Source organism: Piliocolobus tephrosceles, chromosome 6, assembly GCF_002776525.5.
Source record: "Piliocolobus tephrosceles isolate RC106 chromosome 6, ASM277652v3, whole genome shotgun sequence".
In the NCBI taxonomy this organism is placed as follows: Eukaryota; Metazoa; Chordata; class Mammalia; order Primates; family Cercopithecidae; genus Piliocolobus; species Piliocolobus tephrosceles.
In genome coordinates this window covers 91,465,779-91,492,597 of record NC_045439.1, presented here as the reverse complement: position 1 = coordinate 91,492,597, position 26,819 = coordinate 91,465,779, and the positions used below count along the sequence as shown (strand labels likewise).

Sequence of the window (26,819 nt, the reverse complement as noted above, 5' to 3'; positions counted from 1 at the left end):
CTTCTCCAGAAAGGATATGAGGACCTGCTCTCACCTTTGATCTTGCTGACCTGGCACCTTTGATTGCAGGACTTGCTTAGACAACTGAAACCCTCCCTCGCTTAGAATTCACTCTTGGATCTTTAAGGATCACTTGTGCTCCTTAAAAAAAAAAAACAAGAGATCTCGGGTTCTGAATTGGACAATGCCCCTCTCTGTTGTCCCAGTTCATTCCTGCCTCAAACATGACTCCACTGTGCTCATCACCTCTTCTGCCACCCCCAGCAAATTCTTCCAAGCCCCTGTGAGCTCCTGCAAGCTGCTGAGAGCCCATATCCCTCTGCCCATTCCCACCTCTTACCACCATCCAGACTGGTTTCCTGGAATACCCTGCTTTCAACAGACACCTCCCCCAGGACGCCCCTCCCCACACTGTCTGCCCTCTCCAGTGTACCTATGATTTCCCTGACATGTCTGTGCCTGCACTTTGGCCACATCAGAAATAAGAATGATCTGGTTTGTCCCTGTCTCCATCATTATCCTCTGAGCACCATCAACTATAACTCTTGCGCACTGTCTAGCACATTGAAGGGACTTCATAAATGTGATTGAATTCATTGAGTGCTTAATTTCTCAGAATTAGTGGTCCCATGCTAAAATAGAAATAATAATCATCATAATATTTATCAAGCAACTACTATGTGCACTGTTCTGTTTTAGGTGAATTTTCTCATGTAAGTGCCTATAATATTATCCTTATAAAATCCATATGAGATATACACTATTTTTAACATTCTCCATTTAACAGGTGAGAAAATTGAGGCACAGAGAGGTAAAGTGGATTGTCTAGGATTACACATCTAGTGACTGAGAAAGTCAGACCACAACCTAGGCAGTCAGATTAATGAGCCCACACCCCTAACCCCTGTGCCATATTGCCCTTCAGAAATAGCAATACTCCTATTATTATATTATTATATGTATATTGGATAATATGCATCATTAACATATTATACTACCTTCCTCCCAAGGTTTGGGGGAAAAGGAGACAACAAAATAAGAGTTGTGAAAACATTTTTAAAACCAAAATACGGACCAGGTGCAGTGGCTGGCTCATGCCAGTAATCCAAGCACTTTGGGAGGCCAAGGCGGGCAGATCACTTGAGGTCAGGAGTTTGAAACCAGCTCAGCCAACATGGTGAAACCCCATCTCTACTAAAAATATTTTAAAAATTAGCTGGGCATGGTGGTGAGAACCTGTAATCCCAGCTACTCTGGAGGCTGAGGCAGGAGAATCGCTTGAACCTGGGAGGCAGAGGTTACAGTGAGCTGAGATCATGCCACCTAATTAAGCTAATGAGCTTCTGCACAGCAAAAGAAACTATCAACAGAGTAAAAAGACAACCTACAGAATGAGAGAAAATATTCACAACCTGTTCATCTGACAAAGTTCTACTATCCAGAAACTATAAGGAACTTAAACAAATCAACAAGCAAAAACCAAATAACCCCATTAAAAATGGGCAAAAGACATGAACAGACACTTTTTGAAAGAAGACATACTAGCAGCCAAGAAATGTATGAAAAAATGCTCATCATCAGTAATCATTAGAGAAATTCAAATAAAAATCATGAGATATCATCTCACACCAGTCAGAATGACAATTATTAAAAAGTCAAGACAATAGATACTGGTGAGGTTGCAGAGAAAAAGGAATGCTTATACACTGCTGATGGGAATGCAAACTAGTTCGGCCACTATGGAAAGCAGTTTGGAGATTTCTCAAAGAACCTAAGGCAGAGCTATCATTTGACCCATCAATCCCGTTACTGCATATATACCCAAAGAAAACCAGATCATTATACCAAAAAACAAAACAAAAACAAAAACACATGCACTCGTATGTTCATTGCGGCACTATTCACAATAGCAAAGACATGGAATCAACCTAGATACCTGGTAATGGTGGAGTAAAGAAAATGTGGTACATATCACCATGAAATACTATGCAGCCATAAAATAGAATGAAATCATGTCCTTTGCAGCAACATGGATGGAGCTAGAGACGACACATAATCCTAAGCAAATTAACATAGAAACAGAAAACCAAATACCTCATGTTCTCAGTTGTAAGTAGAAGCTAAAGATTGGTCACATATTAACATAAACATGGGAACAACAGACACTGTGTACTACTATGTGGGTGGGTGGGTGGGAGGTGGGGTGTGGGTTAAAAAAAATACATATGGGGTATTATGCTCACTACCTAGTTGTAATATACTCATGTAACAAACCTGCAGATGAACCCCCTATATCTAAAATAAAGTTGAAACTTTAAAAAATCTACTTAGCCTTTTTGTGACCCGCTTTTTAAATATCTGTAAGATGGGGATGATTTGCCATCTCACAGCAACATTGTGATTATAAATTGAAATATTGGATGTAAATTTCTGGGTTTTTTTTTTTTTTTTTTTTTGAGACAGAGTCTGGCTGGAGTGCACTGGCACAATCTTGGCTCACTGCAAGCTCTGCCTCCCAGGTTCATGCCATTCTCTTGCCTCAACCTCCCTAGTAGCTGGGACCATAGGCACCCGCCACCACGCCCGGCTAATTTTTTGTATTTTTTTTAGTAGAAACAGGGTTTCACCGTGTTAGCCAGGATGGTGTCAATCTCCTGACCTCGTGATCCGCCCGCCTCGGTCTCCCAAAGTGTTGAGATTACAGGCATGAGCCACCACGTCCGGCCTGGATGTAAATTTCTTAGCATGGTTTGTTGGGTGGTTTTGATTGTCACCATGTCATCATCATCATTATTTAAAGCCAGAAATTCTCTTCTGAACATCCTTTTGGCCACAACCCAGGAATTTTGAAATACAATATTCTAATCGTTATTTTAGGAATGGTCTGTAATTGCAGTTTTGATTCCCAATTTAAACTCAGTTCTTCAGGAGATTTTTGTTGTTATTGTTAATTTCATGTGGTTAAATTTCCCAGATTTAGTCTCGCTGTTCTTATAATTTTGTATTAGAAAATTCCAGTTTAATTGCATCGTGCCACAGGCTGTGTCTTAGATATTTTTATTTGTTGGAATTCATTGAGGTTTATTTGTTAGCCAGTATATGATGTGATTAAATGTTTTATGTGTTCCGTGCACATTTGAAAAGAATGATTATTCTCTGTTTTGAGTTTCAAATATTTATATTTTCAACTGTGATATTAAAATTCAGTCATTATGGTCAACAAAGAACTGCATATATGATAGTGGTCCCATAAGATTAAAATACCATATTTTTACTGTACCTTTTGTTTACAAATATTCAGATACACAAATTCTTAGTACTGTGTTACAATTGCCTACAATAACATGCTATACAGGTTTGTAGACTAGAAGTGGTAGGCTATGCCATATAGCCTTGGGGTGTAGTAGACTATTCCATCCAGGTCTGTTTAAGTACACTATGTAACATTTGTACAACGATGAAATTTCTCAGAACTTATCTCCATTGCCATGCAACACATGACTGCATGTATATGTAAGCACATATTCAATCTTGTAAGTCGTAGAATTCAAGCTCTTTATGTACATTTTGTCTAATTAATCTGAAAAAATCTTACAGTGGTATACATTGAAATCTAACACCGTATTTGGAGTATATCTCTGATTTTTTTGTTTTACATATTTCAATGCCTTTATGCTTACCCAAAGTTTTCTGATTTTAATGCCTTCATCGAGTGTTCTTTTTACCATTTTGTAAAAAGTAATATTTTACTATTTAATAGTTGCCTCAATTTTTACTTTGTCTGAAAAAATTCACACTGACATCTCACTTTCTTTTAATGTGCATTTGCACAGTATTTTCCCATCCCTTTTTTTGTAACTTTATGTGATTAAGTTTTAAATATGTCTCTTGAAAGTGGGATATAGTTGGACTGGGGAGAGAGAGTTTGTTTCTTTAGACTTTTTTGTTTCCCTTTTTTAAACTGAATCTGAGAGTCTCTTTTATTTTAATGTGTAATCTTACTACAGAGTTTAATTAATTCATCTTTCTTCTCACACGTTTTGTTTTTCTTATTACGGCTCCTTAATTATTCCTTTTCTTGTTTTCCAGTCAATTTATTCACACCTTCTTTACCTTCTTAATGAATCATTGGTTTCATTCATTGTATTTGATATTACTGGTGGCTATGTAAAAACTTTTTCAAAGCAATGTTTGAGCCTGTATTTTTCCTCTTCATCGATTGCAAGAATGGCACGATCTAATGCCTCTTCCCTATGCAAGAGGTGAGGTGCTAGGTGCTCTCAGAGCGATTGACTATTTAGGGGACATCATATATCATTATATATCATCTCTCAAGTTTTTTTTGTTTGTTTGTTTGTTTGTTTTTGTGACAGAGTCTTGCTCTGTGGCCTAGGCTGGAGTGCAATGGCGTGATCTTGGCTCACGGCAACCTCTGCCTCCCAGATTCAAGCCATTCTCCTGCCTTAGCCTCCCGAGTATCTGGGATTACAGGCATGTGCCACCATGCCTGGCTAATTTTTGTGTTTTTAGTACAGACGGGGTTTCACCAGGTTGGCCAGGCTGGTCTCTAACTCCTGATCTCAAATGATCCACCTACCTTGGCCTCCCAAAGTGCTGGGATTACAAGTGTGAGCCACCGCACCCAGCCTAAGATTATTTTTATCATTTACTTTATTTCAAAATCTTATTAACAACCATCACTGAGACTTAACTTAAAGTTTGTCTTGTTTTGTGGCCTGACTGTCAATTTTTTTTATCATCATGGTCTGCTCCCCCAACCCCTCCAGGCTCTTGCTCTGCCCTATCTTGAACTGCATTCTAGTACAGCACTAAACCTTTTCAGTCCCCTGAAGGTCCCATGCACTCTCTAGCTTCCAGGACTTGGTGCAGGCAGCTTCCAATGCCTTCCAAATTTTCTATAGTCCTTCATGATGCTAAATTTTCATCACTCTTCAAACCCTGTTTTTGGATAACACTTCTTTAAAATGAAACCACATACCAATACAGACCCCCAGTGCTGTCTGTGCTCTGAGAACAGGTTCTTCAGCTACCAAAGCACTCATCTGATGCTACTGCAGTGGCTTCTGTCACCATTGGTCATGTCTATTGAGCTCTAAGCTCCCTGAGCGCAGACTATGTCTGTTATATTTCAAGTTGATCCATGAGGCCTAGCTTGGTGAATGGCCTTTATCAATTGCTCAGTAAATCTTTGTTGAATGACTAAGGATGATTACATTTAATGTTTGAAGGTGTTCTCTGGCCAAATAAAATATATAAAATAAGAAAAGACATTTTACATACTGTACAAAACCTTTGCTTGGGCTAACTCTTTGGGGGAACTAATAGTTCACTTAGTAACCCCATCTCTGATTCAAATCTGATGAATTGCCCATGCTTATTTGCCTTATGTTGTAACTGATCATCCAGATATATGGAATACTGTTGAGGCATGGAGGAGAATGAGGTTAAATCTTTTTGTGCTACATAGAACTGAAGAACAAAACATGCTGCAGCACTGTGTGTGTGTGTGTGTGTGTGTGCGCGTGTGTGTGTTTGATGCTAGAATAAGTCAGAAAGAATACTCAACAAGCTGTTAGTAAAGAGCAGAGAATGGGTGAAAACTGATTACTCTACATTTTACTAATTACAGCGTTTGTACCAAAAGCAAAATTTAATATTAAAGATTAAAATACAAAGTGGCAATATAATAAATTGGTAATAAATTTGTATACACCACTTAACTACAACCTAAAAAGAAAAACAGGGAAAAACAAAAACAAAAACCACGAACTTAAAACAAAGAAACCCAAAATATGATCTGCCTACTGGGAGAAATAGAATAGAAGCCAGAAAGCAGCTCAAAAAGTTGTTTGTGGATGCACAACTAAGATGTCCTTCCTGGGAAACTAAGGGCAGGGGCATTAAATTGACATCTAGTGATCTCTAAATAGAACTGGGAGGAGATTCAAAGAAATGCAAAATAACAGCTACAGAGCATTATAGAGTCTTTGGCCTGAAAGAACTTTTCAGATTTTGATGGTCCAACTGCTGTATGTTGGGGGGGTGTGGGTATGTGTGCATACACGTGTGTGGGTGTATGCGTGATTGTTTTGGTTTGGGTTTTGGTAAGAAGTTATATATCATTCAAGATTATTTTTAGATATATTTCTCTTTTTCACCACACATACACACACACACACAGAGACACACATACACTTTTATTTTCTGCTTCTGACAACTGGCTCAATGCAGGGGATGCATTGTCCAGCCATTGCTTCAATAAATGTGACAGGTATCCTGTGTTCTCAGCAACTGCTGCAGGATTCTCTGGCGTCTGCAGTTTGGCTACAACTATCCTTGAAGGATGAGAAGGAAGGAAGAGAGAGAAGGCGCATAAGACTGGGCCACCTGACCACTTTCTCCAACCCTCACCATTGCTCGAGGCTCTCTTAATCCATTTATGAGGAAGTACAGAAAAAAAGAGAGATCAGCTTATGGCTGACTCAGGCTTGAAATCCTTGCCTTGGATAATGAGGAGAAGGCCATCTTTTTGAAAGACAAGATCAGGAATATTTCAGTTACAATACTCTCCTGACACATTTTCACCACCCCAAACTCCACCCAGTGTTCTACAGGACTATTTATGAAACTTAAAATCTTGACCTACGCTAGGCATGGTGGCTCACGACTTTCATTCCAGCATTTTGGGAGGTTGAGGCAAGGAGATCACTCAAGTTTAAGAGTTTGAGACCAGCCTGGCCAACATGGCAAAACCCCATCTCTAATAAAAATACGAAAAATTATCCAGGTGTGGTGGCATGTGCCTGTAGTCCCAGTTACTCGGGAGGCTGAAGTGTGAGAATCACCTGAGCCCACGGAGTCAAGGCTGCAGTGAGCCGGAATTGCACCACTGCACTCCAGCCTGGGCAACAAAGTGAGACCCTGTTTCAAAAAATAAATAAATAGAGAAATAAATAAAAATAATTTTTAAAGAATTTTAAAAATTAAAAAAATCTCAGCTTACATTTTTCATCATAGTACATGGATCACATAAACACACATAAGACTTATTTGTATACATAAATAAATATATATAACTAAAAAGTTTCATGAAACAATACCTTTACTATGGTATAATAAAAATAATATAAAAAACCTTTACTATGAAAAAGATAATATAAAATATGATTTTGCTAAGAGCCTTATGCAATCTGATATATGCCATTTTTTTTGTTTGTTTTAGAAAAAGGAAGTTGGTTCCAACCCACTAAATTGATTTTCAATCCTCACTAGTGGGTCATGCTTGAAAATCACTACTTTCAGGTTTTCTCTGATTTTTTATAGCAATTCCATATGGGGTATTTGCTTTGATTCCTCATTTAGTTCCCATCTTTGAGCCAGTGAATCTTTTCACCTGTACATTGATTGTGCCGCATTTGCATTTGATCAGCCCCACTCGAGAGGTCTGTGCTTACTCAGATTTGGGAGCTGGGATGGGTTCTGAAATTCCTCGTTGGAATCTTTCATATGCTGATGTCAGACTGCAGAAAGGACTTAGATTTCCTGTGGCTTTTCTTTGGGTGAGAGGTGCAGTGAGCAGCAGGGAAGGTGCACCATTCCCCAGCATCCAAGCTCTCAGGGGAGCCTTGGACCTTTGGAAGGGATGTTTGTACGTGACCGCCTCCTATTGGCTGAACAAGGTAGCCATGTCTTAACTGCTGTAACTGTCCACTGAAGGAGCATTTCCATCCCAGATGCACATGCCAAGACTAAGCCAGGGGCAAGACCGATGGAGATCTCCACACTGGATGGTCCCCAGCATCGGGTCACCGTCCAGCATTACCAGTTGCTCCCACTCAAAGCAAACCCCTCCAGCATCTCCAGATGTGGCAAGAACAGCACCTCCCTGATGATGGGCTCTGCCCTTCCACCCAGCGTCCTGCACATCCACCTGAGACATCCGCTGAGACTTCTCAGTGTTTCTGGCATACACTGAACAACCCTGTCTAGTTTACAAGACTGACATAGAGTTGACCTTATTTCAACAGGAATTCAAAAGAAGAAATTGAAGTAAATTCCTGATTTCAAGCTGCCTTCCTAGCTAACCAAAACTCCAAGTTCTTGGAACTATTTGTTTATTTTGCCCCCGTGCCTATTTTCTCCCCATGTTTTTGAGCATGTTGCTATTCACAATGAATTGCTTTTTAATAGCAAAATGTAACCTATATATGAAAATGTATTACCAACTCAAATGCACAATACAAATGTATACATGTATTTTTTTGAGATGGAGTCTCCCTCTGTCACCCAGGCTGGAGTGCAGTGGCATGATCTTGGCTCACTGCAGTCTCTGCCTCCTGGGTTCCAGTGATTCTCCTGCCTCTGCCTCTTGAGTAGCTGGGATTACAGGCATGTGCCACCACGCCTGGCTAATATTCGTATTTTTAGTACAAACAGGGTTTCACCATGTTGGCCAGGCTGATCAGGAACTCTTGACCTCAAGTGATCTGCCCGCCTCGGCCTCTCAAACTGCTGGGATTACAGGCGTGAGCCACTGTGCCCAGCCTGCACAATACAAATTTAAGGTATTACAAGTTGAGTTCCCTGATTCAAAAATCTGACATCCAAAATGCTCCAAAATGTGAAAATGTTTAAGCACCCACATGACACTCAAAGGAGATGCTCATTGGAGATTTTGGTTGTTGGATTTTCAGATTAGAGATGCTGAAGCGAGGCTACGTATATAATGCAAATATTGCAAAATCCATAAGAATTCCAAACCCAAAACACTTCTAGTTCCAAACATTTTGGATAAAAGATATTCAACCTGTATTGCTATTGTTAAAGCTGTTATTGTTGATGTTGTTCATTTATTTATACAATAAACATTTTCTGAGATTTGTTGTGTGCCAGGCACTTACGATACAAAGGATGAAGATAGTCCTTTACAACCTACTGGAGAAGATAGATGTGTAAATGGATAATATTCCTAGTGTGGGAAGTTTCATAAGAAAGGTTTAAATAAAGTACCCCCTTCTGAAGTGACTTTACAAATGGCCACATCACGAGCTAACCCATGAGCTAGGGCTTGAAAGCTGAATGAGCGTTTTGAGGTGAAGAGACCCTTCTGTATTCGGGTCAAAGCAAATCTCTTCAGGGCAGTGGAGCCTGGAGCATGAGCAGAGAGGAGAGAAATGAATAGCCAATTCAGGCCAATTAGGGAATGAGGACTTTCTCCTACTGGTGAATAGATTTCTTTTTTTCTTTCTTTTCCCTTCCTTCCTTCCTTCCTTCCTTCCTTCCTTCCTTCCTTCCTTCCTTCCGTCCGTGAGACGAAGTCTGGCTCTGTTGCCCAGGCTAGAGTGCCGTGGCAGGATCTCAGCTCACCACAACCTCCGCCTCCTGGGTTCAAGTGATTCTCCTGCCTCAGCCTCCGGAGTAGCTGGGATTACAGGCACATTCCATCATGCTTGGGTAATTTTTGGTATTTTTAATAGAGACGGGCTTTCACCATGTTAGCCAGGCTGGTCTCAAACTACCTTCCTCAGCTGATCCAAACACCTTGGCCTCCCAAAGTGCTGGGATTACAGGCATGAGCCACTGTGCTGGCCAGTAGATTTCAATTCAAAATGAACCTCCCTCCCTCTCACTCCTATACCCCTGGGCCACTGCTGGGAACCAGAAAGTTGGAGGGGTTGACAAAAGGGCAGGTCTCAAGGTCCTGGTCTGCCTCTGCCAAAATAATTCTGCCTTAACTGATTATATATGAGTTTTCATGATAGATTTTAATTCTAAAAAGGTTTCCATGAATACAAAAAATTAGAAAATAATAATTCTATAGTTAATTGCATCCAACGGAGATTTTTTTTAACCCTATGGATATATGACCATCTTTGTGTTTAGGAAACTTAAAGTATTTATTGAGGCATGCCACAAAGCCAGTAAGAGCATGGATTTTGCAGTCAGACAGGCTGGGTTCGGGTCCTGGGAATGTCTAGCTGAGTGGTCCTGTGCAAGCCTCCTCACCTCTCGGTTTGGGGATATACTCCCTAAGCTCTAGGTTGTTGTAAGGTTTAAATGAAATGAGATATGTGAACATTTTAGCGTGGTGCCTGGGGCATGAAGAGTGGCCAGCAAATGGTTGGGGTACTAAGTTTTATTAAAAAGACTCACTGGAGGCCGGGCGCGGTGGCTCAAGCCTGTAATCCCAGCACTTTGGGAGGCCGAGACGGGCGGATCACAAGGTCAGGAGATCGAGACCATCCTGGCTAACTGGTGAAACCCCGTCTCTACTAAAAAATACAAAAAACTAGCCAGGCGAGGTGGCGGGCGCCTGTAGTCCCAGCTGCTCGGGAGGCTGAGGCAGGAGAATGGTGTGAACCCGGGAGGCGGAGCTTGCAGTGAGCCAGGATCCGGCCACTACACTCCAGGCTGGGTGACAGAGTGAGACTCTGTCTCAAAAAAAAAAAAAAAAAAGACTCACTGGAGATTGAATAAATGAACAGTAGGGGCTTCGAGGGTCTGACCCACCTGACGGCTCATGCCCACACCATATCTGCAGCAGGGGAGGTGCCTTCTACTATGCTCATAAATGTTGACCATCACTTAACTTCAGGGTAAAGAAGGAGAACAGAGAGGAAGAAAAAGACTGAATGGTCTTCTTCTTCCAGGGGAAACTGGAGAAATACGAAGGGGTCACAGAGATGGCAGCTCCCAGGCTGCTTCCAGGAACCTGGTGGGAGCTTGAACTGGCCTCCTGGGACAAAGGGGTCATCTTTGTGTGGCTCAGCCTGAAGTGGGACGATTTCACCTGACAAGGGCAGGAGGAGCAGATGCTCCCCTGTATTCCCCAGGGAACCTCTATTCTTGTGCTGTTTCCACTACCAGACCTATACCCTTATTACCACAACCCCAAAGATAGCACTTCGTAACCATATATACGTACACATATTTCCCCCGTTTATGTAGCTTAATTTACCTAAAGCAAGACACTGAAAATTCCTAGACGGGTTTGTATAGCCCATAAACAGACAGGTTTGGTCCTACCTCATTCTCCAGCTACAGAAAGCAAACTTACTATGGACCAAAAAAGAAAAAAAGAAAAAAACAAACAAACAAAACCAAAAAATCACCAATCTGGGACCTACCAATGCAGGAATTAGTCACAGGACCCTTATCAAAAAAGCAAGCAGAATGAACTCTTTTCCTGTGATCAGTCTGCAGAGATGCCCACTCGCTGTCCCCACTTTGGAGAAAAGGAGTCTGGCCAGGCAGCAGAGAAGCCTCCATCAGGTGCCTGTGGCCTTTCTCTCTCCCGCTGCCTTCCTTTCCTCCACCTCCTTCCACACCCCATTACCAAGGATGAGATTAGGCTGAAAAGTCAGAAATCTCAGGACTAAATTATCCCCATGCTGCAGAGCCAGGTCATGCAATATCCCTCTGCCCACCCTGGCCTTCTGAAGCTGCTTCCTACTGTACCTAACTGTGTGACATGGTGACACAGAGATTCCTACCAACACAATCCTGGCTTCTGCTCCTGCCCCTTACCCCAGCACCACTTTCAAATATGAAGTTACGTCCTAGCAACCAAGACCTTCCCTATTCAGGTCAGAGAGACCAGCTCCTCCCTCTGGTAACAGCCACCTGGACAGAGCAGTTGCCTGATAGACATTCACTCACCTGGTGCCCACCTACCTCCCTATGCACAGTCCCCCAGGGCTGCCGCCTCCCTTGCTCCTCTCTCCAGCTGCCCAGCAGGGATTGCAGCACCACTTATTCTCGGACAGCCTGTGGCCCAGGCCTGGGTCAGAGCCGGCAAGGATTGAGAAATGGATGCTCAGTTCTCAGATGGAGGCCAGCCTTTGAGTCAGATCCCAGGCTCCGATAGTTGAGATGCTGTGAGTAGGACACAATATTCACCACCTGCTCTGGACAGATGACTCAGGACAAATGTGTCCCACCTGGCATGGATTTGCTCGAAGACTCCCGATCTGAGCCATCTGACTGCTCCACGTGAAAACGCTTGATCCAAAAAGGGGGACAGCCAGTGCTGAGAAGCTCAGCCTCGTTACAAGGTCCACCATCTGCTGGGCTGGCCGGCAACACCCAGGAGGCAAACCCAGTGTAGAGCCACAGAACCATAGTGAGCTTCCTTGGTCCAGCCCAGCTGCCCCTGCCTTCTTTGGACAACACAGAAATGACTAGGAGAGCAGAAAGATAGCAAACATGACTCTGTGCCTACAATGTGCCTGGCACACTGCTAGGAGCTTTCCATAAACCTCATCACATGCTGGGAGCTGTGGCACATGCCTATAATCCCAGCTACTCAGGAAGCTGAGGCAAAAGGATCACTTGAGCCGGGAGGTTCAAGACCAGCCTGGGCAAACCATAGCGAGAACCCATCTCAAATTATATAAAAATTTAATAAAAAGAGAAAAAAAAGTCACATACAATCCTGCCATCAATCTGGTAAATATATCACCTACTTTACAGACAAAGCCACTGCACAAACATTCATTAAACACCTACTGTGTGCCATGCAATTTCCCCAAGGTCACATAGTTAGCAAGTTAGCAAGCCAAAATCCACCTGTCTCCAAAGCCCAGGCATTTTCCATAGCATCTCATTTCCTGTCTGTGCCACCCTTTCCCAAAAGCAACAGACTGGCTCTCAGAAGCTTATGTAAATCAGTGGTCCTCAAGCCAGCTGCATCAGCAGCATCTGCTAGAAATGCAAGCTCTCAGGCCCTGGCCTAGACCTCCTGAAGCAGCACCTCTGGACGTGGAGCCCAGCACTCTGTTTTCACAAAGCCTCCAGGTGACTTTGGAGCGTGCTCAAGTGTGACAGCCCATGACCTAATGTATACAGAGCATGTTGAAAATTGCAGCATAAAAGAATGGGGCACTTTTGTGTGTGTCCTGTTGGCATTACTGTCATGAGACCAGAGTGCCTTTCCCCCACATAGGCCCTTGGAGAATCTAATCGTAGGGTGGCATTTAACCCATCTGCCCCACAAAGAGCATCCCACACATCTCTCCTAAGCTCAGTCTCTGTGAGCCGTGTGTACGTGCCAGCCTGAAGTTTTTGTATGGACCTCCCTTCCGAAGAATGGAATGTTTCCCAACGCTCAGCACCAAATGTTTCAGGGCTTCCTGGGGGCTTTAATAAGGGTGTAGGTGCAACCTGTAGGAAGCCCTTAAAATTCCATGCAAGGCTGCAAAAATCTAGCCACTGCTGCTGGAGAACCCAGGCCCACGGTCACAAGGGAAGCACGGGAGGAGGGAGCACTTTATCTGGGGATAAAGCTGCCTTTGTCAGCAGGCACAGGGGACATTGTAGGGCTCAGTCTGGAGTGCAGTGAAGAAATTTCTAAATTGCAAGGAGTTAGCGCCTCTGTCAGTGTCACCTGCTCAGCTTACACCCACAATCTCTCTCACAATGGCCTGGGTGCGGTGGGGCCAGGACAGACATCGGGTCCCACTTCCATCGTGCTCTGGCAGAGGGGCTGAGGAGCAATTCAGCACCCCAGGGCTATGGAGGCTGGCCTTGCCCTTCTTGAATCCTGAGGCCTGGGAGGGTCCCACAGCCTCCCTCCTCCACTAAGTCTAAGTTCTCTCTTGTCATCGGTACCTGAATCCAGTTCCTGCCTCTCCCTCTATTTTCAGAAGATGGGTTCTTTCTCACTCTCAGAAGGTAATTATTCCAAAGTGTAGTTGAGACTTGGCCCTGATTTTTCCTAATACAGGGTGGTTTGTTCTTCAAGGTGGAAATTTTGTCACCCCTGTGCCCTTCAGGACATTCTGCAGAAAAAGAAGAGTCTCCACCCTGCCCAACACTCCACAGTCCAGTACTGCAAGCCAGAAGAGAGGGGGAGGAAGACGCAGCTGAGAGAGCCCTGCCCTGGATAGAACCAGGAAGTTCAAGCACCACTTCAAGCCCAACCAAGAGCTTCCTGTGCAATCTTGGTAATTCTTAGCCTTCGTTTGCTAAGATCAAAATTAGATGAAATTAATTTTCCGCCAGAAGAAATTAGAAACTTCTACCGCACAGTGTTACTGAGAGAATGGGGCAATAGAGGAGGAAGCACGCTGTCATCAGCTAACCAAGCAGAAGCCTGCTCACCTTGTTGGCCCTTCCAGCCCACAGAGCTGAGAAATCTGTTAAACAAGTAATTCTGATGCTTGCTAAAGCTTCATAACCAATAATGTGTATTTCCTTCTAATTCTCCTCTTTTTTAATTACAAAATTTTATTGCCAAAAGCAAATTTTAATTATGTAAATTTTTAATTCCAGAAATTTTAATTACAAAATTAAAATTACAAATTTAAAAAAATTAATTTAAAAAATTTTTATTTAAAAAATTCTAATTTAATTTTTTAAAATTAAAATTACAAGTTTAAATTTAATTTTAAAAAATTAAAATTACAAATATTTTTAGTTTCAAAATTTTAATTATAAAAGTAATATATGTTTGTTGCGGCAAGTAAAAACATTCAGAAGGCAAAAAGAAAGTGTGTCCTTAAAACGACATAACAGGGTCATCTCCTATTCTGTTCAAACAATGGCAAAATAAAGAGCTTAGAATCAGAGCAATAAGCCCCAGCTTCTGTACTAAGCGGCTCGGTCAACTGTAAGTCCTTTTACCTTGCTGAGTCTCAGTTTCCATGTCCACAAAATGGAAACAATAACTCAACAATCTGACAGGGTTGTTCAGAGGTCTGAGCAAGGAGCTGTCTCGCAGTCTATAAAATGCCTTGGGAATTATTTATGCCGTACACGTTCGGCCATGCGAACTGTATTATCATGATGCAGAATATAATTTAACAATTTTAACTAGTAATGTAACATCACAACATGATGATAATAAATTCTCTTCGCATTTAGCACTTTCAACTTAGAAAGATGGTTGAGGCTAAAACTTGACGATTTTATTGTACGTCCCCACTTATGGACGCAAACACTGAGACTCAGAGAAGTTACATGTCCAAAAAGTGTGCATCCAAGGCTGTGTAGTCAGAAGCCATTGGTCCCTTGATTCCCGCTCCCGGGGTCTCTTCTCCTCTTTCCCTGGCCCACAGCAACATATAGATTTAAACCAAAGGTTTTAACTTCATACAAAACCTCCGGCTGACTGTCATCTAGGCCATGCTGACCTCTTTCCGGCCTTTTTTTCTTTCAAACTGTCCATTGGGCTTGCATCCTTTCAAAGTAATATTCCATCACTAAGGTACTATACAACTAAAACAAGCAACTGAAGCCAGTCCACAGGCAAATATACCACACACATGCCAACAACTTCCAAATTCACTTCTCCAGCCTTGGACTTCTCCTTGAATTCTGACTCTTCTTTCCAACCACTTGCTTAACATCTTCAGCTGGGGTTTAACCTGTATTTCAAAAGTAACACTGCCTGGCTCTTATTCAGTGAGGCAAAAAAAAAAAAAAAAAAAAAAAAAAGAAAGAAAAAGAAACACTGTCAAATACTACTCTTGATTTCCCCCTAATAAAATGTTTCTTCCCTAAACTTCCACATTTTGGTAGTTGTCACTAGCATCCATCAATTTCCCAAGCCAAAATCCTCAGTATCAAGGTGGGAAGAACATAGACTCTGAAGCCAAACTTCCTGAGTTCATCTCGCAGGTCTGTCCCTGACCAAATGCGTGATCATAAGCAGGCAAAGAGGCACATCTCTGTGGACTGTTTTTGTCATCGATAGGATGGCTAGTGCACTAACATCTACCTCACAAGGTTTGTTAAATGTGGTAATACTTGTGAGGTTCTTAGAACAATTCCTGCCAGAATAAGCCCTCTGTGAGCTTTTATTCAGCTTGATCCCTCTGTCTCTCTGACCTTCCACATCACATCCAATTTATCAGTGATTCTCGTTGGCTCCATCCCCAGAAGCTATCCCACTTTCTTTCTGCTTCTCTCCATCTTCACTGCCTCCACCCTCCTCTTACCAGTGCCTCTTGCCTGATTATGGCTTTCACCTTCTAACTGGGATTCTGGTTCCTACTTAGACCTTCATAATCCATTTTTCACATAATAGCAGGTAGGCTTTTTGAAAATATAAATTGGATCATGACATTCACCAGCATAAAATTTGCAAGGGCTTTGAATTACTTTTAACAACTATTTTTTGTTTGTTTGTTTGTTTTTGAGACAGCATCTTGCTCTATGGCCCAGGCTGCAGTGTAGTGGTAAGATCATAGCTAACTGCAGCCTTAAACTCCTGGCTCAAGCAATCCTCCAGCCTCAGCCTACCGAGTAGCTAGGATAATAAGCACATGCCACCATATTTTTTTTTTTTTTTCCCCTGTAGAGACATGGTCTCTCTCTGTTGCCCAGACTGGTCTCGAACTCCTGGCCTCAAGCAATCCTCCTTCTTTGGCCTCCCAAAGTGCTAAGATTATAGGCATGAGCCACTGCACCCAACCACTGTTTTAAAAATTTAATAAACTTTACTGTTCTGAGCAGTTTTAGATTTACAGAAATATTGCACAGAAAGTACAGAACTCCCAAATACTGATCTCCCTCTCCACACACACAATTTCCCATACTATTAACATCTTGCACTGGTGTGGTACATTTTTAGAATTGATAAACCAATACTGATACATGATTATTAGCTAAAGTTCATGGCTTACACGACGGTTCACCCATTGTGTTGTGCAGTTCTATGTTCTGACAAGTGCATAGCATTATGGATCTACCACTGCAGTATCATACAGAGGGATGTATTTACTGCCCTAAAAATGCTCTGTGCTCCGCCCCTTCCAAAGGTTTTGCATTGTTTTTCAAAAAAACACCCAAATTCCTTACAATGTCCCAAAGGAGCTACATGATCTCACCCTTGTTTATCTCCCAAACTTCAGCTTCCACCTCTGCCTCTCCTACTCGCTGCATCCCAAAGTCACCCTGGCCTTCTGGCTCTTTCTTGAATAAGCCATGCCCATGTCACCCTAAGGTTTCTGCCCTCGTTGTTCTCTCTTACAGGAAAGTTCCACTTCCAGATCTTCATATGGCTGGCTCTTCCGACTCCACATCCTAAGTGGGATCCTTCTTGTCCACTCCTAAACCAGGCACTCACTGTTACCTCTCCTTATTGTATCTTCTTCATAGAACTTGCCAGCATTTGAAGCTGTCTTGTTAGTCTGCTTGGGTACCTGCATACCATCCATCCACCCCATCTAGGTCCCACACAGAGAACTCATCAGCCTGTTCACTGTGGGGTCCCCAGCACTAGAGCATGCCTGGCCCATAAAGGGTTGATAAACATTTACTGAGTGAATCAATGCATAAATGAATGAATAAATAAATGACCAATGCCACGTAATGAGTTTCTACATTTGTTTGTAGTTTCAAGTTTACAAAGAGCTCTTCCAACATTTCCTTTGCGTAATTTATGTGATTAGGCCCAGGTTTAAATGGAACTTAAAAAACATATTCACAGTATCTCTCTTAGCTCCCAGAAGCCACAGATTCGGAAACAGAATGTTCTTTCCAAGGGAAGAGAGTTTAGTTCCAAGAGTATTCATGACTCTCTGGACATGACAAGAAGAATCACTTGGTTTAATTCATGACTCTAAAACAAAGAAAAAGTACTTAGAGATATAGAACGTTGGCTGATTAATAACAGCAACAACAAGCATCTGCACAGCACTTGCTGTGGGCCAATGTGGAGGCTGAGGCAACTCCATTTTGGGTGCTAATCCCCCATGTTGGCTTCTGATTAACTCCAATTCCAGGAAAGTCTCGTAAGATTTCTTGTCTATCTACTGTTCCTTGTATAAGAACATGTACTTATCCTGCCCTTAGGTCAAAACAATCTTGATGTTATTGTACTTACCATAAATCTTGGCCTTGAGCAATCTCCCTACCCATTCCTTCTGAAGCACTGTGCCCTTCTCCTACGATATATAAACCCTGGGTCTGGGGTGTAAGGGTGGGGATTCACCATCTTGTCTCGCCATCCTAGACACAGACTTGGCTTCTGGTCGTAAGTCCCTATTCAACATCTCTTTCTAAGAAACTGGATTTTTCAGCTTCTTTCTTTGGCCCCTCAACTTCCTCAGCCTTTAGGGGTAGATTTGCACAGGCCTGCTCACCATGGAACATCTAGACACAAGGCTGAGTAGCATCCACATGGTATCTAGCTCCACAATTCACTTGGAGGGTTGGTACCATAATGATTTCCCCTTTTTCTTATGAGAAAGGAAGGAAGAGACATCACAGGGAGTAAAACAACTCAAAGCCCAAAGCACAGAGCCAGGAGGTTAACCCAGGATTATCTGACAACAAAATTCAGTCACTTCTTGTCCTTGTAACAAAAGCTGAGTAAGTAAACACTGCCGTGCTGGGCATCTATAGATCCCTACCCATCCCCTTCAGCTCCATCACATGGTTGGGCTTAGAAAGGGTTAAACGCCACAGCGGGAGGGAGTGGTCAGTGCCTGCGTGGTGCTATTTTTAAGGCCAAGAATAGGACGGTTTGCACAGCACCACAGAAAAGACCAGGTATTCATGAATGACACACCCAGGGGGAGAACGGGGAGAATGTTTCCACTCAGCAAGACTTTGGCAGGAACCGTGTGTTCAGTTTGGGGTCTTGCCTTTTACAAGAGTGTGGAGGCGGTTGAGTCCCTCATCTTTTCTGGCTGTCACAGAATGTCTGAGATGCCCTGGCCCACGTGGCTTCAGATGGGACAAGGGTGGAGTTCAAGGTGGATGGTGCCAGGCTGTGCAAAGCAGTTATTTGTCCCACGCTTTCAGTCTTTCTGCCCACACAAGTATCTGAGGAACGCCGCTTCCTGCCTTGCATCAGAAAGCAACATTTTTAAAGATTAAGAAATCCCTACTTTCTTCTCTTAATTTGTTGTTGTCATGACATGACTGACTCAATAAGTAAAAATTTTAAATCCCTGCCCAAGGACACAGGCTTGTCTCCCCCACGCTTGAAGTTCCTCCAGATGCTTCATGCGTCCTTCCACCTCCACATGTCAGCACACTCTGTCCTTTCTAAGCAAGGGCCTCAACAAGCCCTGCCTCCAGCAAACTCTCATATGTTTTTCAAGGTTTGGCTCAGTATCACCTCCTCCAGGAAGACTTCCCTGACACCCCCTCCCAACTCACACATTAAATCAGGAGTTGCCTTGACTGGGCACAGTGGATCAGACCTGTAATCCTAACTCTTTGGGAAGCTGAGGCAGGAGAATCACTTGAGACCAGGAGTTCAAGACCAACCTGGGCAAGACCCTGTCTCCACAGCAAGACCCTGTCTCTGCAAAAATAAAAATGAAAAATTAGCTTGGTATGGGCCAGGTGCAGTGGCTCATGCTTGTAATCCCAGCACTTTAGGAGGCCAAGGCAGGTGGATCATATGAGGTCAGGAGTTGGAGACCAACTGGGTCAACATGGAGAAACCCTGTCTGTACTAAAAATACAAATACTAGCTGGGCATGATGGCGGGTGCCTGTAATTCCAGCTTCTCGGGAAGCTGAGGCAGGAGAATTGCTTGAACCCGGGAGGTGGAGGTTGCAGTGAGCCAAGATTGCGCCACTGCACTCCAGCCTGGGTGATGGAGTGAGACTCCGTCTCAAAAAAAAAAAAAAAAAAAAATAGCTTGGCATGGTGGCATGTGCCTGTAGTCCCAGCTACTTAGAAGGCTGAGGCAGGAGGATTGCTTAAGCCCAGGCTTAAGCCAGGAGGTCAAGGCTGCAGTGAGCCTTGATCACACCACTGCATTCCTTGTTTCAATAAATAAGAAATAAATAAGGAGCTGCCCTTTGAGCTGTCCTCTCAAAGCACTCTATGCTGAGCTCTCTCATCTGTGTGTCTGCCTTATCCAGTAAGAGAATAAAGCCTTGCTGCCAGGGGCTGTGCCGTATCTTTCTTTGTAGCCCTGGTATTGAGCGTAGTACCTGACACAAACTGGATGCTAAGTAGCTGTGAGAGGAAGGGATAAGAAGAGGAAGAGAAAGAAGGAAAAAAGGCAGGGAGGAAGAAGGGCAAAGGAAGGAGGGAGAGAGGGATTCTTTGTGATCAGATGTATAGACACAGAGACAATATAGACACATCGACACATGGATCTAACCTGTTACAGGCACACGTATGCATGTGCACACCCTAGTCACAAGAGGCAGGGTTTGCATTGAAAAGAGCACTGGTCCAGGAGTCCAGCAGCCTGAGTTCCTATCCCCTGGGCTACTGCTGACTAGTGTGTGACCTGAGGGAAGCCAGTCCTCTTCCTGAGCATCAGCTTCCTCATCTGTAAAATGGGTTATTATAAGACTTATATAGAATGATCTCACTGCCTGAAATACCGTGGACGTTCAACAAATACCAGCTCTGCCTTCCCTCAGCTCCATCCCGCCCGCAGTGCCCCACACACCCTCTAAAATGGGAAGAAAAGAACAGCAGTGTGCAAGAGCCAGAAATGCCTGTGACTATACCCTCCCCCTTTCCGCCTCATAACATCATAGCAATTCAGACGGTTGAAAGCACATCTGCCCGACACTACCTGCAATCTATTTTGTGCTGCTTTCATATTCATCTTGCCAGTGAAAGGCACATCCATTGCCTCCAATGCCGTTCTAGTATGGCCTGCAGCAGGAAATATGAGGACAACTCTAATGGGAACAGCTTGGCACCCATCACCGGGCCTTAGCGTCCATGGGGGCTCAGGTGAGGCCCTCAGGATAGATAAGGACATACAAAGCCTCAATACAGTGCTCACCACCCATGGGGCCCCTGCTCCATCTCCTCTGCCCTGACCTGTTTCTAACCTCACTGTCAGAACCCAGAACTGCAACCCTAATCCCAAGCCCAGAGACAGCCAGGACCACTCTCTGTACCTTGTTGCCCTTTAGCCCAGAATAACCCACAGCTTGGTGCTGCTTTCTTGTCCCAGAACCCCCAGTCAACGTCTGCACTTGAACTCATCATAAGGTCTGCTCACCACAGTTGGGGGCCTTTACAGGCAAGGGTTTTGCCCCCATGGTCAAAGGAGGACAAAGCAGGTGTCATACTTTATTTAATCAGGTCTTTAAAGTTAGCAACAAGTTGTGTATTATCAGCAAAAATTGAAAGCAACTGAGAAGGGCACAAGAGAGCTTTATGGGGTAATGATGATGGTAATTTTTGGGGTGGGGGTGGACAAAGTCTCACTGTCACTCAGGCTGGAATGCAGAGTGATACAATCATAGCTCACTACAGACTCAACCTCCCAGACTCAAGCAACCCTCCTGCCTCGGCCTTCCAAGTACCTGGGATTACAGGTGTGCACCGTCACACACAGCTAATTTTTAATTTTCATAGAGACGGGGTCTTGCTATGTTGCACAGACTGGTCTTGAACTCCTGGGCATCAGCCATCCCCCACCTCAGCCTACGAAAGTGTTGGGATTACAGATGTGAGCCACTGCACCCAGCCAGTGATGATAACATTTTATGCCTTGCTAGGGGTGTGCTTTACACTGGGATATACACTTTTCACAGTGAACTGAATGGTGCACTTAAGATACATACATTTCACTGTATGTAAATCTTACCTGAAAGAATAACAGTAAACAAATATTGAAAGTTAGATGTATGATGAAGTCAAGTTCCACCCTGAAAGATTCCCCTGTGTAAGTAAGTGCATACACATAGTCTACCTCCACAGGGGAGACCACCTGTATCCTCATCCTACTTTCTGCTAGAGAAGAAGCCAGCGGGGGCTACTTTGGGCCCTCAGGTACCCTTTATTTAATCCCCAACTTATTTGGAAATGTGTTCAAAAAATAAGATGGATAGCCAGGCATGGTGGCTCACTCTTGTAATCCCAGCACTTTAGGATGCTGAGGCAGGGAGGATCACTTGGGGACAGGAGTTCGAGGCCAGCCTGGGCAACATGATAAGCCTTCATGTCTATATTTAAAAAAGAAAAAAATGAGGAAAAAAAGACAGATGCATGGATGGACAGAGGGATGGAGAGATGGATAGATGTGACAAAGCAAATATAGTAAAATCTTATTTGTAGAACCTAGATAATGGACATAGGCAAGTTGACAACAATTCTTTCCTCTTTTCCATATGTTTGAAAATATTTGTGATGATATTTTGAAAAACATAAAATTGAAAGCAAGCCAAGATGTGCATAATATGGGGAATGGTTAAATAAATTACTGCACAGGCATCTGATCTGATGTTCTGAAGTTGGTAAGACTGGTGGTTCAGATAACTTTGTCGGAACTGAGAAGTTAACCACAACCGAACGTCGAGTGGAAGCATCAGCATGTGAGCAGTATGGATATGCAGAAGGCTCACTGTGCTTTTTCAGCTGCATACTGCTTGCTAAGAGTACAGGCATTAGAATGTAATAGACTCGCCTGCGTTCAAATCTGTCCTGCCACTCATCACCTGGTTGAACTCCCTGTGTCTCCTTTTGGTTCACCTGTGAAGTAAAGACAGCAGCATGTACCCCACAGCACTGTAGGTAAGGTCAAATGAGTCAGTGCTCATGAAGGATGGTCCTAAATCAATGCCTAATGCTGAAAGCACTCAGGAAGAGGGAGCTGCTGCTATTACTGAGGGCTTTCCAGGGTTCAGGGCAAGGCCCCTCGTAATGACAGATGCACACTCAGGGATTGGCTGCCAGATCCAGATGTGGGGAACAGAGACAACTGGCTGATACACAGGCAGAACCTTGCCCCACCAGCAAAAAGCTCTTATTCCCTTAGCTAACAGGTCACCATAATTTTTTTAAGATGCTGCAAGAAAAACAGACTGGATGGATGTACCCTTATAAAACTCACAGTGTCTAGGTTAAGCTGGTAAGATTTGAAACACGTTTCTTTTCCCATCCCTATTCTACAATTCGCCTGTTTATTTCTCCATCCCTGCCCCAGCATAACTCCCACACGCCCTTCAGAAAGCAACTCAAATAGCACCTCCTCAGGGAAGCCCCACGCTGATCTGCCAGACTAGGCCAGTTTCCCTGGTACAGCCTCCCATAGAACTTAACCCTCTTTGACGTTATATTTATGTGCATACTGTTGTTTATTTAATGTGTCCCATTAGATCCCCAGAGCCCAGCACAGTGCTTGAAGCATAGAATATTCTAAATAAATTTGTTGGAAATAAATTCCAGGCTGGGCATAGTGGCCCACCAGCCTGAGCAACATAGGAAGACTCCATCTCTACAAAAAAAATAAAATTTAGCCAGGCATGGTGGCACACTCCTGTAGTCTCAGCTACTAAGGAGGCTGAGGTGGGAGAACTCCTTGAACCCAGGAGGTTGAGGCCGTAGTGAGCCACGATCACGCCACTGCACTCTAGCCTGGGTGACAGATGAGATCCTGTCTCAAAAAAAGAAAGGGAAAAGAAAAGAAAAAAAGCAATGAAAATGAATTCCAAGTGTTTGGGAAAGTGATTTCACTCTTTGTATATTGAAAAGTAAATAGGAAATTAGGAGGAGACAGAGAGTAATAAAACTACATCCAAGTTTGTCCCGGGCAACATTACATAGCTCTTAACTATCAAAGACATATGGCAGTGTCTCATGTGGTTTTACTTTTTTTGTGGGGGGAGAAATGTTGTGCGGGTATGGGGGAAGGTGTGCAGCAGAATCCTCCTCAAACCCTATGCCCCACCCTCCAGCCCTATGCGGAGCCTCCCTCTGCTTCCCACAGGCCCAGCTCCTCCTTGCTGACAGCTGGCCAAGTCCCAAGGATCCCCAGGTATCTTGATTCATATTTCCCAGCAGAAGGAATCAAGGCACCTATGGTGGAGACCACAGGACCCAGCTATTATTAAGGACACATCCAACCACCATGGCCACATGCTTAGAATCTGCATATGTGAAATAGCAGAGCTGGAGTGTTGTTAGGGGCCATCTCTAGTCCAACACCCTTCCATCCACTTTATAGACCGGGACACTGAGTCCCAGATATGGAAAAGGGCTTATCCAAAGTCACACTGCTATGTAAGGATTTAACTGGACAGGTGTCCCTGCATGTGAATGCCCAATCTTCTAACAGCCTAACTCAGAGAAAAGAAGGGACTGCATCAAATGTATTGAGTAGATGATGGGGCATTGCCCAGATAAGCTCCTCACCCCTGGACCGAGGCGTTCATTCCCACAGCTGACACAGGGTTGTCTGTGACAACTCACAACTGAGTCCTTCTTCAGAAACTACATTCAGCCAAAGACAGCTGCCTCACCCAAGGTTATGCCTGGGTTCCAGGGGCAGCCCACAAGCAATGACTGGTCACTGCAGGGATACAAAACCCCACAGGATCCCCTGGATCTGCTGAGGCCGGTGTTGCAACTGCATCACAGCCCAACTTCTCCATCTGTCTGATTCTGCCTCCCTCACCCCACACTGGTGTTGCTCCCAGAGCACACACCAATGAACTTCGTATGTGCAAATCTCTGTCTCACCATCTGTTACCAGGGAAACGCAACCAAAGGCGGTGCAGCCAGGGTAGGAAGTGGTAAGACCTCCCTGTGAATCAGAGTGAATAAAATGGTTTCACCAAACACTGAGCACCTAGTAAACACCAGGTCAAGTCTCAGCCTCAAAGATCCCCAGTGGAAGTAAATGCATCCATGTCTTCTGCCTCCAAAGGGAGACCACCTGAATGCTCACCCCACTTTCTGCTACACAAAGAGCCAGGGCTACTTTGGGCCCTCAAGTACTCTTTTCTTCATCCTCAAGCCTGTATATCTATGACAGTTGCTGTTTCAGAACAGGGGAGCAGTCTGCTTAGGAGAGCTGACATGTCCTCTGAATACATACATGCCATTTGGGTCATTTCACACACTTTATCTTAGTTATTGTTTCTGCCTTCCTGTGAGGTAAGAATTTATGACCACCGTTTTGCAAAGGAGGAAAGTGAGCCTTTGAAAACCTTTTCCAAGATAAAGGAGCCTGTTACCTTCAGAGCCAAGATTCCATCCCAGGTGGCCACGCCCCATGGCCTGGGTTCTTATTCCCTATACCCCACTGCCTTTCTTCAGACTTCAGCAGATGCCTTAATGCAACCAGGGTTCTAGTGAATGCCAGGGTTCTAGCCATGTCTTTCTGGAGCTAGAAAAGTCAGAATACGCCTTTGACTTGCTTACTCCTCCTTTTTAAGGAAAATCATGTGTTTACTCTCTTATACCAAAGTTGCAACGGAGCTGAAGTTTCGCCAGTGTTAACTTTAAAAGTTGGGCAGAAGGGTTAAAACGTTTTGCTGTGATGCCTGTTTATGTTTCCAGAGCAAAGGAAGAAGATTGTAATAAGAAAAGCTCTCATCTGTTGGGCTGTACCTGCAGGAAGGTAGGGGGTCTGGATGGAGGCCCCTCCCAGTTCTCAGATCTGCTCCAGAGACCTGCGCTCCATTCACTTCTCCCGGAGCTGAGCAGCTCCCTCTTATGCTCCACTTCTGCTGAAACTGGAGCGGAGCTGGTGGGGACCTTGACAGCTACAGCGTTTTAGACACTGATACCTCTGCCCCATGAAGAGGAAGCCAGGGCACATGGAAAGCCACTGCCCTGGCCAGGGTTCACTCTCATCCCTGTGGGGGTCCTGCAATTGCTCTTCCTGAACTCTCTGCCAAGCACATGGTGAGCATTCAGCCCGCCTCTGCAAAGACAGGCATTGTGTCCTATTGCAGCACACATGTGTGCCCCCACACACTTACATGTGTGCACACACACTGACACACTCACTCATATACTACACAGTGTGGCCAAAACTATGCTTCCATTCCCCTGGGAGGTTGTCAGGAAGGGTCCACCCCTGCATTCCAACCTCCCCTGTGTCCCCCTGGGATAGGAAAAGCAGCTCCACTCACCATTCTGCCTTCCCGGGAAGACTCTCTTCTGCAAACTCATCACACAGGGTTTGAAGGAGGGAGAGAGAGTTGTGAAAAGTTCCTCCAAACCAGGATCAGGGGTCCATGGGAGGGTTGATGGCAGCTTCCCGGCTGGGAGTATTTGAATATGAGTTAAAACTACAAAGTAACTCCTCGTTACAACTGTTTTTTTCCTCGGCAGGGAGGGAGAAAAAAAAATCCCTTTCCCTCTGCCAGAAAATCTTTAACGTTTCACAACGGTCGCTTCCAACTCCTGCCCTCCTTGAGAAGCAAATGTGTATAAAGGCAATGTTATTTCACTGAATCAAGCCCTCAGATCATAAGCCTTTTCCTGTACCACAAACAGAAATGTAAAACCTCAAACTTTCCTTTGGACTTGGAGTCTGTTGTGAGAGGGCAGAACACAACCCTTTCTGAAGTCTAATGTATGGAAAATGTGCCGCACTGTTTAGATCATCGCAAGCACTTGAATCTCTGCCCCCCTCTTCTACTTTTTTTTTTTTTTTTAATGAGTTCTGGTGTGTTTATGTAATTGCATGGGACAAACACAACACCTAAAATCCTTGCCCAAAGTTGAAGTGATTCATTTTCTCCTTCACACACACCACACACAAACACAGTGCCTGTTTAATCCAAGTGAAAATGCCTTTCATAAAATCTGCAAAGAGCTTGGGCAGAGAGACCCATGGTGAATGCAGCCTGTGTCCTGAGAAGGGCAACTGGGCTTGGGGGAAGGTGGAGGCTGACTTTAATCAACACAAACAGAAGGCGCTCTGACTCCTGCCATGCCAAGACAAAAAAGGGATAAATGAAAAAGGGATTTGGGCTCTGGGTAATGGTGCTATAAAACGTTTTCAGCCTACTCTACCCAATTTCTTCTGCTTGCCTTCTCATACCAGGACATTTTATTTTTGGTCTTGGACAAGATGTACTATTATTTAAAATGACCAATTTGACTGCTGGGTTAAATAAATCCTT

The 26,819-nt window shown here is 43.9% G+C and overlaps 1 protein-coding gene across 1 annotated transcript in view; it reads right to left on the bottom strand.

Annotated features, from left to right (window-relative positions):
• IL16 (interleukin 16) overlaps positions 1–26,117 on the bottom strand; it is a 137,261-nt gene extending 111,144 nt beyond the window's left edge. The window contains exon 1 of the mRNA XM_023193388.1: positions 25,821–26,117. Coding sequence (XP_023049156.1) covers positions 25,821–25,860 — 40 coding nt within the window. The 5' untranslated portion in view covers positions 25,861–26,117. The remainder of the gene's footprint in view (positions 1–25,820) is intronic.
• Between the last annotated feature and the right edge of the window lie 702 nt (positions 26,118–26,819).